Genomic DNA, 13,325 nt, shown 5'->3' with positions numbered 1-13,325 from the left:
AATCGTAAAATGTACAGTGGTTTTTACAGTTTATTGCACTGTAAAAGGAAAAACAGTACCGCTGTTTTTTTGGGGGTTTTTTTGGTAAAAAACTGGGAGCTCAGTTGTAAGAATTGTACTCTAAAATTTTGAATGTTTTTCTTTTTTAACCCTAAATAGAAAACTGCCTTTATGGTAAAGGTTTGGCAACTGAGTTGCCAGTTTTTTACTGTAAAAAAAACCCCAGTGGTGCTGTTTTTTAAAGTAAAGTAATATGCTGTAAAAACCACCAAAATTTTACTGTAAAATGTTTGACTTTTACTGTAAATGGCAAAAACAGAACCACTGTTTTTTACAATAAAAATCTGGCAGCTCAGTTGCAAGAATTTTTGTGTGAAAAAACAAAACGTGGTACCATTTCTTTCAATTTACTGTAAAATGCTGTACAAACCTCAGTAAATTTCACAATTTTACAGTAAAACTATTGTCATTTTTACATTTTACAGTTTGATGGATCAATATCGTAAGTCAAGCAGATAAAAAAATAATTATTATTTGAACAATAAAAGTGGTTTGAATAATATATGTCTGGCTTTCATAAATAATGATTAAGTTTAAAAAATACGCAATATCAGAATTTTTGAGGTGAAAACGTGTGGGAAAAGTTTGATTAGCCCTGCTTTAGAAGTGAATATTAACATGGAGTCTGTTGTCATGTGACTTCCTGTTTCTGTCCAATCAACGTGCAGGCGTCCAAACAGGCGGAACTCTCCAAACTGCAAGACGACGTCTCAAAGGTAAAAACAAACAAACAAACAAAAAAGGTCACAGATGCTCCGAAATGTGGGAATCTTTATCACTGATGATGTCACCTTTGTCTACCAGCTGGCTGACAAGTTGAAAAAGAAGCAGGAGAGGTGATTGTCACCACTGCAACTACTTCAAGGTCAAAGTTTAAGTGGAACATTTCAGCACTCACCGCGTCAAATGTCTTTCCTCGCCGCAGCTTCCAGCGTCTTCAGGCGGAGAAGGAAGTTCTGTACAACGATAGCAGGTGAGGGCTAGCCCCGCCCACTCCGCCAATCCTTTTGCCGACAGTGGTTTGTTGCAGGACCAAGATCGACGAGATCAACCAAAGGCGAGACGAGGAGGTGAAGGCCACCAACGCGCGCGTCCACAAACTTCAGTCCGACCTGACGGCGGCCAATCAGGTAAGAGGTCAAAGTTTGGCGGCGTGTGTCGCCACAAGGAAAGGTAGCAGTTGTCTTTTTTTTTTTGTGTTTAGGCGATGTCTGAGCTGAGAGAAAAGCTCCTGAGCAACGACACAAAACACCAGCTGGCCGTGAACGCTCTCAAAGAGCAGGTAATGACATCCTGTCCTTTGCATGACGTCATCATCAAGTGTTCTTCGCCACCTTTCCTGTGTCACGGAGGAAGTGCCGTCTTTTGCGACTCTTCAAATTAATTTAGATGAGCTTTTTTTCCTTTCTTGGGTTCTCTTCACTGTCTCCTCTTTTTCCTTTTTGTCTCTCGCTCTCTGCCGCCCCCTGCCTGTGGTGCCCTGCAACTGCAGGTAGCAAGTCAGAGTGCAGTCAGTCAGGAGCAGGTGGACAGCATCCTGCAGGAGAACGATGCTCTGAGGACTAACCTCGCTGCTCTAGAACAGGTAATCCAGACAGGCAGACTTCATACATACTTGAAACATCTGCAGTGGAACCCGCTTATGTCGACTGTCCTTCAAGTCATCAGTTCACACTTCATCGTTATGGCCAAGTAGAGCAAAACGTCAACATAACTGTCTAGTTACACAGCGTTATAACATGCACACAGTTACTTCCTATTCAGTGCAAAGTAGGCTTAAAAATAAAAGCATGGCAATATTTGCCATTTGTTTAAAAACAAACTATGTGTATTGCACGTGTACGAAAGACCATGATCAAGTTTCTACTCTGCCAGCTTCCATGTTGAGGTGAAATACACACTTCATACATTCCTGAAACATCCTCAGAAGAACCCGCTTTTGTCGACAACCCTTGAATGTCAACAAAATATGTCGACAACCCCTTAATGTCAACAAAGTCATCAGATCCTGGTTCACACCTCATTATCACTAAGTAGGGCAAAACGTCAACATAACTACTGTATAGTTACGCAGCATTAAAACATACAGAGAGTGACTCCTTGTTCAGTGCAAAGTAGGCCTCAAAATAAAAGCATGGCATTATTAGCCATTTATGAAAAATATATATTGTTAGTCTTAATAAAATTAGCACGTGTTCAGGTAAACCACACTTCATACATACCTGAAACATCTAAAGAAGAACACGGTTATGTCGACAACCCTTAAATGTCAACAAAGTCGTCAGATCACACTTCATCGTTATCGCTAAGTAGTGCAAAACGTCTAATTACACAGCAATAAAAGATGCACACAGCTTTTTCCTGTTCAGTGCAAAGTAGGCTTCAAAATAAAAGCATGGCATTATTAGCCATTTGTTTGAAAAAACATATACATATATATTGCGTGTGTACAAAAGAATACCATGATCAAGTACCAGCTCTGCCAGCTTCCATGTTGAGGCAAACCACACTTTATACATACCTGAAACATCTACCGAAGAACCCGCTTATGTTCATCCATCCATCCATCCTTTTCATACCGCTTGTCCCTTTTGAGGTCGCGGGGGGTGCTGGAGCCTATTTCAGCTGCATTCGGGTGGAAGGCGGTTTACACCCTGGACAAGTCCCCACCTCATCACAGGGCCAACACAGATAGACAGACAACATTCACACTCACATTCACACACTAGGGCCAATTTAATGTTGCCATTCAACCTATCCCAGGTGCATGTTTTTTGGCGACAGCCCTTTAATGTCAACAAAATTTGTAGACAAACCCTTAATGTTAACAAAGTCGTCAGATCCTGGTTCACACTTCATTATCTCTAAGTAGAGCAAAACGTCAACATAACTGTTTAGTTACACACCATTAAAACATACAGAGAGTTACACCCTGTTCAGTGCAAAGTAGGCCTCAAAATAAAAGCATGGTATTATTAGCCATTTATAAAAACATTTAAAATTGTTTGTCTAAATAAAAATTAGCATGTGTACGAAAGAAGCCCAAGGGCTTTACGGTGGTAGAAGGGGTTAGTGCGTCTGCCTCACAATACGAAGTTCCTGCAGTCCTGGGTTCAAATCCAGGCTCGGGATCTTTCTGTGTGGAGTTTGCATGTTCTCCCCGTGAATGCGTGGGTTCCCTCCGGGTACTCCGGCTTCCTCCCACTTCCAAGGACATGCCCCTGGGGATAGGTTGATTGGCAACACTAAATTGGCCCTAGTGTGTGAATGTGAGTGTGAATGTTGTCTGTCTATCTGTGTTGGCCCTGCGATGGGGTGGAGACTTGTCCAGGGTGTACCCTGCCTTCCGCCCGATTGTAGCTGAGATAGGCGCCAGCGCCCCCCGCGACCCCGAAAGGGAATAAGCGGTAGAAAATGGATGGATGGATGGGCGAAAGAAGCCCATGATAAAGTCCCTCCTTTGCCAGCTTTCATGTTCAGGTAAACCACACTTCGTACATTCCTGAAACATCTACAGAAGAACACGGTTATGAAGTCCTCAGATCTCACTTCATCGTTATCGCTAAATAGAGCATAGCAACAACATAACTACTGTCTACTTAGACCGCATTAAAACATGGACACAGTTACTTTCTGTTCAGTGCAAAGTAGGCTTCAAAATAAAAGCACTCCTTTATTAGCCATTTATTTTTGTTTAAAATATATAATTTGTGTACTAAAGAAGACAATGATCAAGCTCCTGCTATGCCAGCTTCCATGTTGAGGCAAACCATACTTAATACATACCTGAAACATCTACAGAAAAACCCGCTTATGTCGACAACCCTTTAATGTCAACAAAGTCATCATATCACACTTCATTGTTTTTTTTAGCCTTTATTGACCAGGTAAAATCCCATTAGGATCAAAGATCTCTTTTCCAAGGAAGACCTGGCCAAGAGGGCAGCAGCAAGGTTACTTTAAAAACAGTAAACAACACATAAAACATCAAATTTACAACATTAAAACTTGCTCACATAACACGTGCATACAGACGAGGTATACTGCAATCCTTTCACAGAATCTTTAAACGCATTTAATGTAACAAGGGTTTGAAGTTGAAGACTCGATTGTAGGTTATTCAAGCCTTCGTTGCTGAAAACCTAAATGCTTTCTTGCCCAGTTCAGTTCTTACTTTGGGGACGAATTGAATTGAATTGAATTATATTTATATAGCGCTTTTCTCTAGTGACTCAAAGCACTTTACATAGTGACACCCAATATCTAAGTTACATTTAAACCAGTGTGAGTGGCACTGGGAGCAGGTGGGTAAAGTGTCTTGCCTAAGGACACAACAGCAGTGACTAGGATGGCGGAAGTGGGAATCGAACCTGCAACCCTCAGGTTGCTGGCACGGCCACTCTACCAACCGAGCTATGCCGCCCCAAATTGACGACAAATTGCAGAACATTCATTGAATGAAGATTGTGACTTTCTCTTTTCTTTGTTAAAAGACCAGATAGATAAGATGGAGTGATACCCAGAATGGTTTTGTAGGTGAACACATACCAATGATTGAGGCGTCGAGCACATAAAGATGTCCAGTTAACCATCGAGTATAACACAGGTCGTTATCGCTAAGTAGTGCAGAACCACAACATAACAACTGTCTAGTTACATCGCATTAAAACAGGCAGAGAGTGACTTTCTGTTCAGTGCAAAGGAGGTTTCAAAATAAAAGCACGGCATTATTAGCCATTTATTTAAAAAAACATTTTTTGTCTCAATAAAATTAGCGCATATATGAAAGAAGACCATGATAAAGCTCCTGCTCTACCAGCTTCCATGTTCAGGCAAACCACACTTCATACATACCTGAAACATCTACTTCCCTTATGTCGACAACCCTTTAATTTCAACAGTCATCAGATCACAGTTCATTGTTATTGCTAAGTAGTGCAAAACGTCAACATAACTACTGTCTAGTTACACATCATTAAAACATGCGCACAAATCATTCCTGTTCAGAGCAAAGTAGGCTTCAAAATAAAAGCACTGCATTATTAGCTAGCCTCTTTTATTTTATTTTATTATATGCCGTGTGTACAAAAGAAGACCATGATCGAGATCCTGTTCAGCCTACTTCCATGTTGAATCAGACCACACTTCATCAACCTGAAACATTTACTTTGGAACCCGTTTATGTCGACCAAGTCATCAGATCCTTGTTCACACTTCCTTATTGCTAAGTAATGCAGAACAACAGCATAACTACTGTCTAGTTACATCTCATTAAAACAGGCAGAGAGTGACTTTCTGTTCAGTGCAAAGAAAGCTTCAAAATAAAAGCACGGTATATTAGCCATTTATTTAAAAAAAAAACATTTTTTGTCTCAATAAAATTAGTGCGTGTATGAAAGAAGACCATGATAAAGTTCATGCTCTGCCAGCTTCCATGTTGAGGCAAACCACACTTCATACACACCTGAAACATTTACTTTGGAACCCTATTATGTCAACAACCCTTCAATGTCAACAAAATATGTCGACAATCCCTTAATGTCAACAAAGTCATCAGATCCTGGTTCACACCTCATTACCACTAAGTAGAGCAAAACGTCAACATAACTACTGTATAGTTATACAGCATTAAAACATACAGAGAGTGACTCCCAGTTCATTGCAAAGTAGGCCTCAAAATAAAAGCATGGCATTATTAGCCATTCATTAAATATATATATTGTTTGTCTTAATAAAATTAGCGTGTGTACAAAATAAGACTGATCAAGTTCCTGCTCTGCCCACTTCTATGTTCAGGTAAACCACACTTCATACATACCTGATACCCGCTTATGTCGACAACCCTTTAATGTCAACAAAGTCATCAGATAACTCTTCATCGTTATCGCTAAGTAGTGCAAAACGTCAACATAACAGTAGTTATGTTGACGTTTTGCACTACTTTGCACTACTTTTGCACTACTTAGTATAACTACTTGTCTAGTTACACAGCAATAAAACATGCACACAGCTTCTTCCTGTTCAGTGCAAAGTAGGCTTCAAAATAAAAGCATGGTATTATTACCCATTTGTTTAAAAAAACATATACATATATATTGCGTGTGTACAAAAGAATACCATGATCAAGTTCCAGCTCTGCCAGCTTCCATGTTGAGGCAAACCACACTTTATACATACCTGAAACATCCACAGAAGAACCCGCTTATGTCCATCCATCCATCCATCCATCCATCCATTTTCTACCGCTTGTCCCTTTTGAGGTCGCGGGGGGTGCTGGAGCCTATCTCAGCTATATTCAGGCAGAAGGCGGGGTATGAGAGAATTTAAGGGGATACCTTTAGTCAAAAATGATTTATGGGGGGTCATAAATCAATGATTTATGAGGGGTCAAGGTCAAAGGTCAATGATTTATGAGGGGTCAAGTTCAAAGGTAAATGATTTATGAGGGGTCAAGGTTAAAGGTCAAAGTCAAAGGTCAGGGTCAAATGTCAAGGTCAAGTGGGTGTGGCTTACCCGGAAGAGGGTGGAGTTAAGACCTGCGGTGGGAGTGGTTAAACCAGGAAGAGGGTGGAGTTTTAAACAGAAAGAGGGCAGAGTTAAGACCTGCGGTGGGAGTGGTTAAACCAGGAAGAGGGTGGAGTTAAGACCTGACGAGGGAACAAAGGAAGGTTCAGTTTTTTAAGAAAGCAATGTCATCTGAGCAGCATGTGACCATATATTTGATAGTTTAAATGTTTACGATCGTTTGAAACAACTTCCAGATTTCGATGTATTGATGGCTGGGAATGTTACGTGTGGAGATGTGGACACGCACGCACTTCACACACACACACACACACACACACACACACACACACACACACACGCAGAGGAGGGGTACAAAAGGGCGGTGTAAGGCTTAGTCATTATTTGGAGCTTTATACGTTAGCGTAAAGACTTTGTTCGATTCGGTCATGATTAGTGAAACGCCTGTGTCGATTTATAAAAATAATAAAACTTACATTGACGCTCCGCAAAAAAGTCGAGTGTTTCTAAATCGTATTCAGATGCCGCCGACCGAGTCTTTGCGTGAGAAATGGGACTTGGAAGCGTACGGGATGGAGGGATCTTTTGGATTTGTATTCAGATACGAAATGGGTGATATCTGCTTATTTCAGCTAAAAGAAAGAAGAGACGGAAGCCCTTTCTCGATATTTTCATCGTTATCTACCGTGGATTGGGAAGTTTTTGGTGGACACGCACACGCACACACACGCACACACACACACACACACACACACGCACACACGCACACACACACACACACGCACACACACACACACCCACACACATTCGTACGCACACATTGTTAAGACCAGAAGAGGGGACAAAGGAGGGTTCAGTTTTTACTGACCAGCCATTTGACAGTTTAAATGTTTACGATCGTTTGAAACAACTTCCATACCTCACGAAAACATATTTAAACAGATGGAAAAAACTATCGCAGAACACAGTGTCACCTAGCAACTGACCTTTACGATCGTTTGAAACAACAGGTCAGTTTGGGGGACAAAGGAGGGTTCAGTTTTTACTGACCAGCCATTTGACAGTTTAAATGTTTACGATCGTTTGAAACAACAGGACACGCACGCACGCACGCACACACACACGCACTCACGCACGCACGCACGCACACACACACACACACACCCCATTACCTCTGCTATACCACGTTATTAGACAATGGTTTAACTCCGTTTAAGCATTTAAACGTTAAAAGCATTGCACGTGTACGACGTTGTAATACTATTTTTTTTTTACCAGCCGATGACGACGAAGTGAAAGACGAAGAACTTTGTTTAAACGATCTTACAAAGTTGGAAGATGATTATCGAGGTGTGTTTAAACCTTCAAATTATTTAATATTATGTGTATTCATTATTTTGTTTCATAGAGGAATTGCCGTAAGATCCTAACGCGATCGTTTTAACACAATCGCAGTCTGGTGAGTCAAATGATTCTCATTTTACAAGAAAAAAACATGCGGTATACAATACATATATACATATATTTACTTACAGATTTTCCGTTTACATCTCCGGCTCGCTCGTCTCCCTTAACGCTGGCGGGTCCGTCAACGGCCGTTCCAGGCAGAGGAGAAGGCTTGATTGCGCCAAAGACTCCAGACATCGAATCCTTGCTCCGAGGGGAAATCATCGAAAACGACGGTGAATGTCCGACAGGCACCCGCTGTAAGTTTTTCTCGTTTTCTGTAAGCTTTTTAAGATTCTCAGGAGCTTTAAAGAGCTCCTCTCACTCTAATGTCTTTCGCTCAAATGAATTTCGCGCCTAAGGGGAATGGGCGGGGACTGATTCCGGAGGTGGGCGGTTGTTTCCGCCAAGCAACCTTCTGGTTGAAATGGAGTGTGGACCAAGATGGATCCCTACTCTATATTCTTTTATTTAACCCAATGTTTTTTAAATACGTGTATAATGCTTTATATCCTATGTGTTGTGAATTCCATCCTACAATATCTTCCAAGGAACCCAAAGAAATGTTACCACACCTCCCGCTTTATTTATTCTATAGATTGCCTGAACTATTTCATAAACTAAATCTTGTCTTGTTTCTGATGCTATGTTTTTTTTATGCTCATCTGTTGGACTGCGAGCACACAACTACTTTCCTTGCTTTGTTTTCCTCTATCCAGTTAACTGCCATATAAATTGCTACCAATTCCCCCGTAAAAAACAGATAGTTTATCACTGATTATTTTATTTAATACTATGTTTCCTTGTGGGATAACTGCTACAGCTCTTACCTTTATTTTTTTTTTATAGTTTTTGATGCTTCCGTATATATCATATCTCAATCCATTTTTCTATCCGGTAACTATTTAAATTTCTATTCTTTAGTAATTGCATGTTTTCTTTTGGGTTATCAAACATCCACGGCGGTATTGCAGGCATTGGTACTGTAGGACTAACTTTAATATTGTCGATTTTAACTTTATTACATATGTCTCCTATAATCCACCCAAAACTATTCTTTTTTGTTTTCTCTTTTTTCTTGGCAGTTTGGTAGCACTGGACAAGTCGGATATCCTTGCTTGGATCCTTTTAAAGTTGCCCGATAAACTGCTGAGAGTTGATCTCTCCTCTTGTCCAAAGGTTTTTCGTTCATTTTTACTTGTAATACTGGCACTAGGGTTGATGTAGTAGCTCCACGACATAACCTTAAAGCCTGTGACTGGATCCGGTCTATTTTCCCAAGTCATGTTTTTGAAGCAGATTGGTAAATAATGCATCCGTAATCAATAACAGATGGAATTAAAGTTATAAATATATACATGTATTGTTTTCAACGTTAACCTATGAGCCCCCCAATCATTACCCCTCAAAGCCCTCATTATATTTAACACCTTTTTACTTTTTCCCCTTTTTTTTTTATTTTCCGGAAGGAACACTCCTGAAGGAATAAATAAAGTACTATCTAATCTAATCTAATCAAATCTATTTTGCTGATGTGGGTTGACTAGTTCATATTTTTATCAAACCATATTCCTAAATATTTAAATACTTTACCTCTTCTATATTTTCACCTTAGAGTTTTTATTTGGAGCTTGTTTTGTACTTTTGTCTTTGTAAAATGTATGACTTTTGTCTTTCCAACAGAGAATCTTAAACCTCAAGCCGTTCCCCAGTCTTGAACATTATTTACCACTTTGTTAGTTTTTTTGATTATTTCTTTTGACTCTAAATAATATACTAGTCTTTCATTAATCTTTTTTTTTTTTTCCATTACTTTTCCCCAAATTTATAATTTCCTGCCTCTTCCGGGTCTTACCCTGACTTGCATATTGGAATTGTTACCGCTAATTTTCCCCTCTGCCGGTCATTCTCCTTCTTCATATATCCTGTCATATCATTTCAAGACCACTTCTTTGACGATGCTACCTAAGTTTTTGATCATTTGATAACCCGCTAGGTCTTTCCCCGGTGACGTATTTTTAACCTTTTTCAAAATTCGAACCATTTCATTCAAAGAAAATGTCATATCCATAGTGTTGGTAAAGCTATTATCGTTGTCTTCCATCATTTCCCCAATATTTAAACTCATTGTTTTTGTCTCTTTTGTTTTTCCACATTTCTCAAATTATCATTACTGTGCACTTTAACAAATGTTTTTGCTAAAGGTTCTGCTGTTTCTTTACCCGTGACTACATCTTCTTTAATAAATGTGGCACATCAGCCTCTTTACCCTTCATTCCTATCTTTACGAATCGTTATATATCCTTTTATTATAAAGTTTAATTTTGGCTTCAGCCCTGTTTCTTGAATACAAATTATATGTGGTTTAGTTTTCATATTTTTAATATATCCCTTTAATTCATGTTCGGTTGCTATCAAACTTCTGGCATTCCACCGGACAATTAACAGGGTGTTGGAATGTGGTAACATGACTCCGTCACGTCTACTCTCCGTAGTACAGCTTGCACCCGGTCCCAAGATAGTTCTTTCAACAACTTTGCTGCTGCTTTGACAATCATTTTGATCTTCTCAGTCTTATTTTTTACTTTCATTTTGTATCAAAGCTGAGTTGTGTTCTCTGGTTTATTTTGCAAACGAACCGACAGAACATGATCATGTACAAGACTCGCCTACCCACAATGCACTGCAGCCCAACGCTCCTGGTCGGATGTTTTTTTCGGGGTTCATGGAGAGATGCGGTAAAGAGTGGTAGCCAAGACACACGGTCACACACGGTCACACACGGTCACACACGGTCACACTCGGCAATTATTTTGACCTGGGGAGCAGATTTAGAGGAAAAAATGTGTCTGGGGGGCCGGGATATCTGATTTTCAGGTACAAAAAACTTCACAATGACACAAAATAAACACAACAGTTAAACCTCACACTAAAAACAAGACATTGACTTGTACGTTCAAAAGACAGAATAGAACAAGACAAGACATGCAATGCCATCTACAAAATGTTATGTAAATGTTAGTCATTACACACGCGGCTATGGTTTTGATGTATTTGTTACAGACATGTTTACGTCAAGTAACATCACATGGTTCCATTTGCACCTTTCAACAAATCTGAAAAGGAATATTAAGAAGTAAAACTTATATTTAATCCTACCTCTTCTCCGAGCACACGGTGACTGTACATACGGGTCGAAAAATGTTGACCTAATTCAGCATTTCTCAAAGTGTGGGGAATAGAGACATGACAGGTGGGGCGCGAGGAAAGGGAGGAAATGTTTTATTTTTGATTTTTTTTTACTATGCTTTCATTTTCTATACACACTGTAAATCACTTTGCGATTCTGTCTGTGAAATCCGCCGTATAAATAAATGTAAATTACTTATTTTTCCTGTAGGCTTTAAATTTCTCGGCAGGAGCGAAAGTTTGACAGACATAGCAACAGTAACTTTTGCAGGCGGGGCTAAGAGGAACAAACTTTCGCGCGGATGGGTAGCAGGCTAATGTGCGGACCACAATTACACAAAAATGGATACATTTGCAACTCGCACCTCAAAGGTCTGCGGAGAAACAAAAATATGACGGGTCTAATCAACCAAAAAGTCAACCTAAAAGAAAATATGGCGAAGGGTATCTTGCTCTTGGATTCACGGCAGCTGAGGTGGGGGCAGAGGAGAGACCCCTGTGTGTTCTTTGTCTAAAACGGCTAGCAGCAGACAGCATGAGACCCAACAAAGTAAAGAGACAACTCGAGACCTCACATGATGTCCAATAAATTGTTTTGTTGGGGCGATGGGGGTAGGTGGGCCTTGAAAACTAACCCCTTAGTCTAAAGTGGGGATGACAGAAAAAAAAAAAGTTTGAGAAGCCCTGACCTAATTGTACGGATCTCACTTTAAATGGCAAACCGATCATTTAAATGTTTTCACTTTGAATATGAAACGAGGAGTAAAATGTACAATGTACAATATTATCAATTATTTCACAATGACATGTTTTAAGGATATTGTACAGTATAATTAAATCTAAAATGAATGTGATCACTTTCAGGATCATTTTATTCACACCAACCTACATATTTTACTCAAACCTTATATTTGCAGTTTGAAGTCACTGCATTGTTTTTTCCTTGTACAGTTCTTTTGAGTTTGTTGCGTGGTTGGTCAGTGTGGAACTGCGAAGTATCGCGCTGGTGGGTATTTATTGCTACCACACAAATTTCCAGTAGCTAAAATTAGTATTATTATTCTGATTTGAGCATTGAAAGTCACTTACTAGTTTAGCAGGAACAGATCCAAAGCAGCATTGGTCTAAAATCTCTTGTCTTTTGACCTCACGCAAGCTAGTGAAAGTCGTGCCATTGTTGATCCTTGATTGTCCCTCCCTTTTTCTTTTTTTTTTGAAAACCCGATTCAAAAGTACATAACAGTTGTTTACTGGCTAAAAATAAAATGATCCTGAAAGTGATCACATTCATTTTAGATTTAATTATACTGTACAATATCCTTAAAACATGTCATTGTGAAATAATTGATAATATTGTACATTGTACATTTTACTCCTCGTTTCATATTCAAAGTGAAAACATTTAAATGATCGGTTTGCCATTTAAAGTGAGATCCGTACAATTAGGTCAGGGCTTCTCAAACTTTTTTTTTTCTGTCATCCCCACTTTAGACTAAGGGGTTAGTTTTCAAGGCCCACCTACCCCCATCGCCCCAACAAAACAATTTATTGGACATCATGTGAGGTCTCGAGTTGTCTCTTTACTTTGTTGGGTCTCATGCTGTCTGCTGCTAGCCGTTTTAGACAAAGAACACACAGGGGTCTCTCCTCTGCCCCCACCTCAGCTGCCGTGAATCCAAGAGCAAGATACCCTTCGCCATATTTTCTTTTAGGTTGACTTTTTGGTTGATTAGACCCGTCATATTTTTGTTTCTCCGCAGACCTTTGAGGTGCGAGTTGCAAATGTATCCATTTTTGTGTAATTGTGGTCCGCACATTAGCCTGCTACCCATCCGCGCGGAAGTTTGTTCCTCTTAGCCCCGCCTGCAAAAGTTACTGTTGCTATGTCTGTCAAACTTTCGCTCCTGCCGAGAAATTTAAAGCCTACAGGAAAAATAAGTAATTTACATTTATTTATACGGCGGATTTCACAGACAGAATCGCAAAGTGATTTACAGTGTGTATAGAAAATGAAAGCATAGTAAAAAAAAATCAAAAATAAAAAATTTCCTCCCTTTCCTCGCGCCCCACCTGTCATGTCTCTATTCCCCACACTTTGAGAAATG

The 13,325-nt window shown here is 39.7% G+C and overlaps 1 protein-coding gene across 4 annotated transcripts in view; it reads left to right on the top strand.

Annotated features, from left to right (window-relative positions):
* gripap1 (GRIP1 associated protein 1) overlaps positions 1-13,325 on the top strand; it is a 61,065-nt gene that overhangs the window by 19,903 nt on the left and 27,837 nt on the right. For 3 of the 4 annotated variants that reach the window (XM_061889270.1, XM_061889269.1, XM_061889272.1), the window contains exons 10-15: positions 729-776; positions 865-896; positions 986-1,033; positions 1,091-1,190; positions 1,265-1,342; positions 1,553-1,645. In XM_061889270.1, the coding sequence (XP_061745254.1) occupies positions 729-776; positions 865-896; positions 986-1,033; positions 1,091-1,190; positions 1,265-1,342; positions 1,553-1,645 (399 nt within the window). The remainder of the gene's footprint in view (positions 1-728; positions 777-864; positions 897-985; positions 1,034-1,090; positions 1,191-1,264; positions 1,343-1,552; positions 1,646-13,325) is intronic. The other variant, XM_061889271.1, reaches the window with a different exon arrangement.

This window comes from Nerophis ophidion, linkage group LG27 (genome assembly GCF_033978795.1).
Source record: "Nerophis ophidion isolate RoL-2023_Sa linkage group LG27, RoL_Noph_v1.0, whole genome shotgun sequence".
In the NCBI taxonomy this organism is placed as follows: Eukaryota; Metazoa; Chordata; class Actinopteri; order Syngnathiformes; family Syngnathidae; genus Nerophis; species Nerophis ophidion.
The sequence above is the reverse complement of the archived record's forward strand: the minus strand, read 5'-3'. Positions and strand labels throughout refer to the sequence as shown.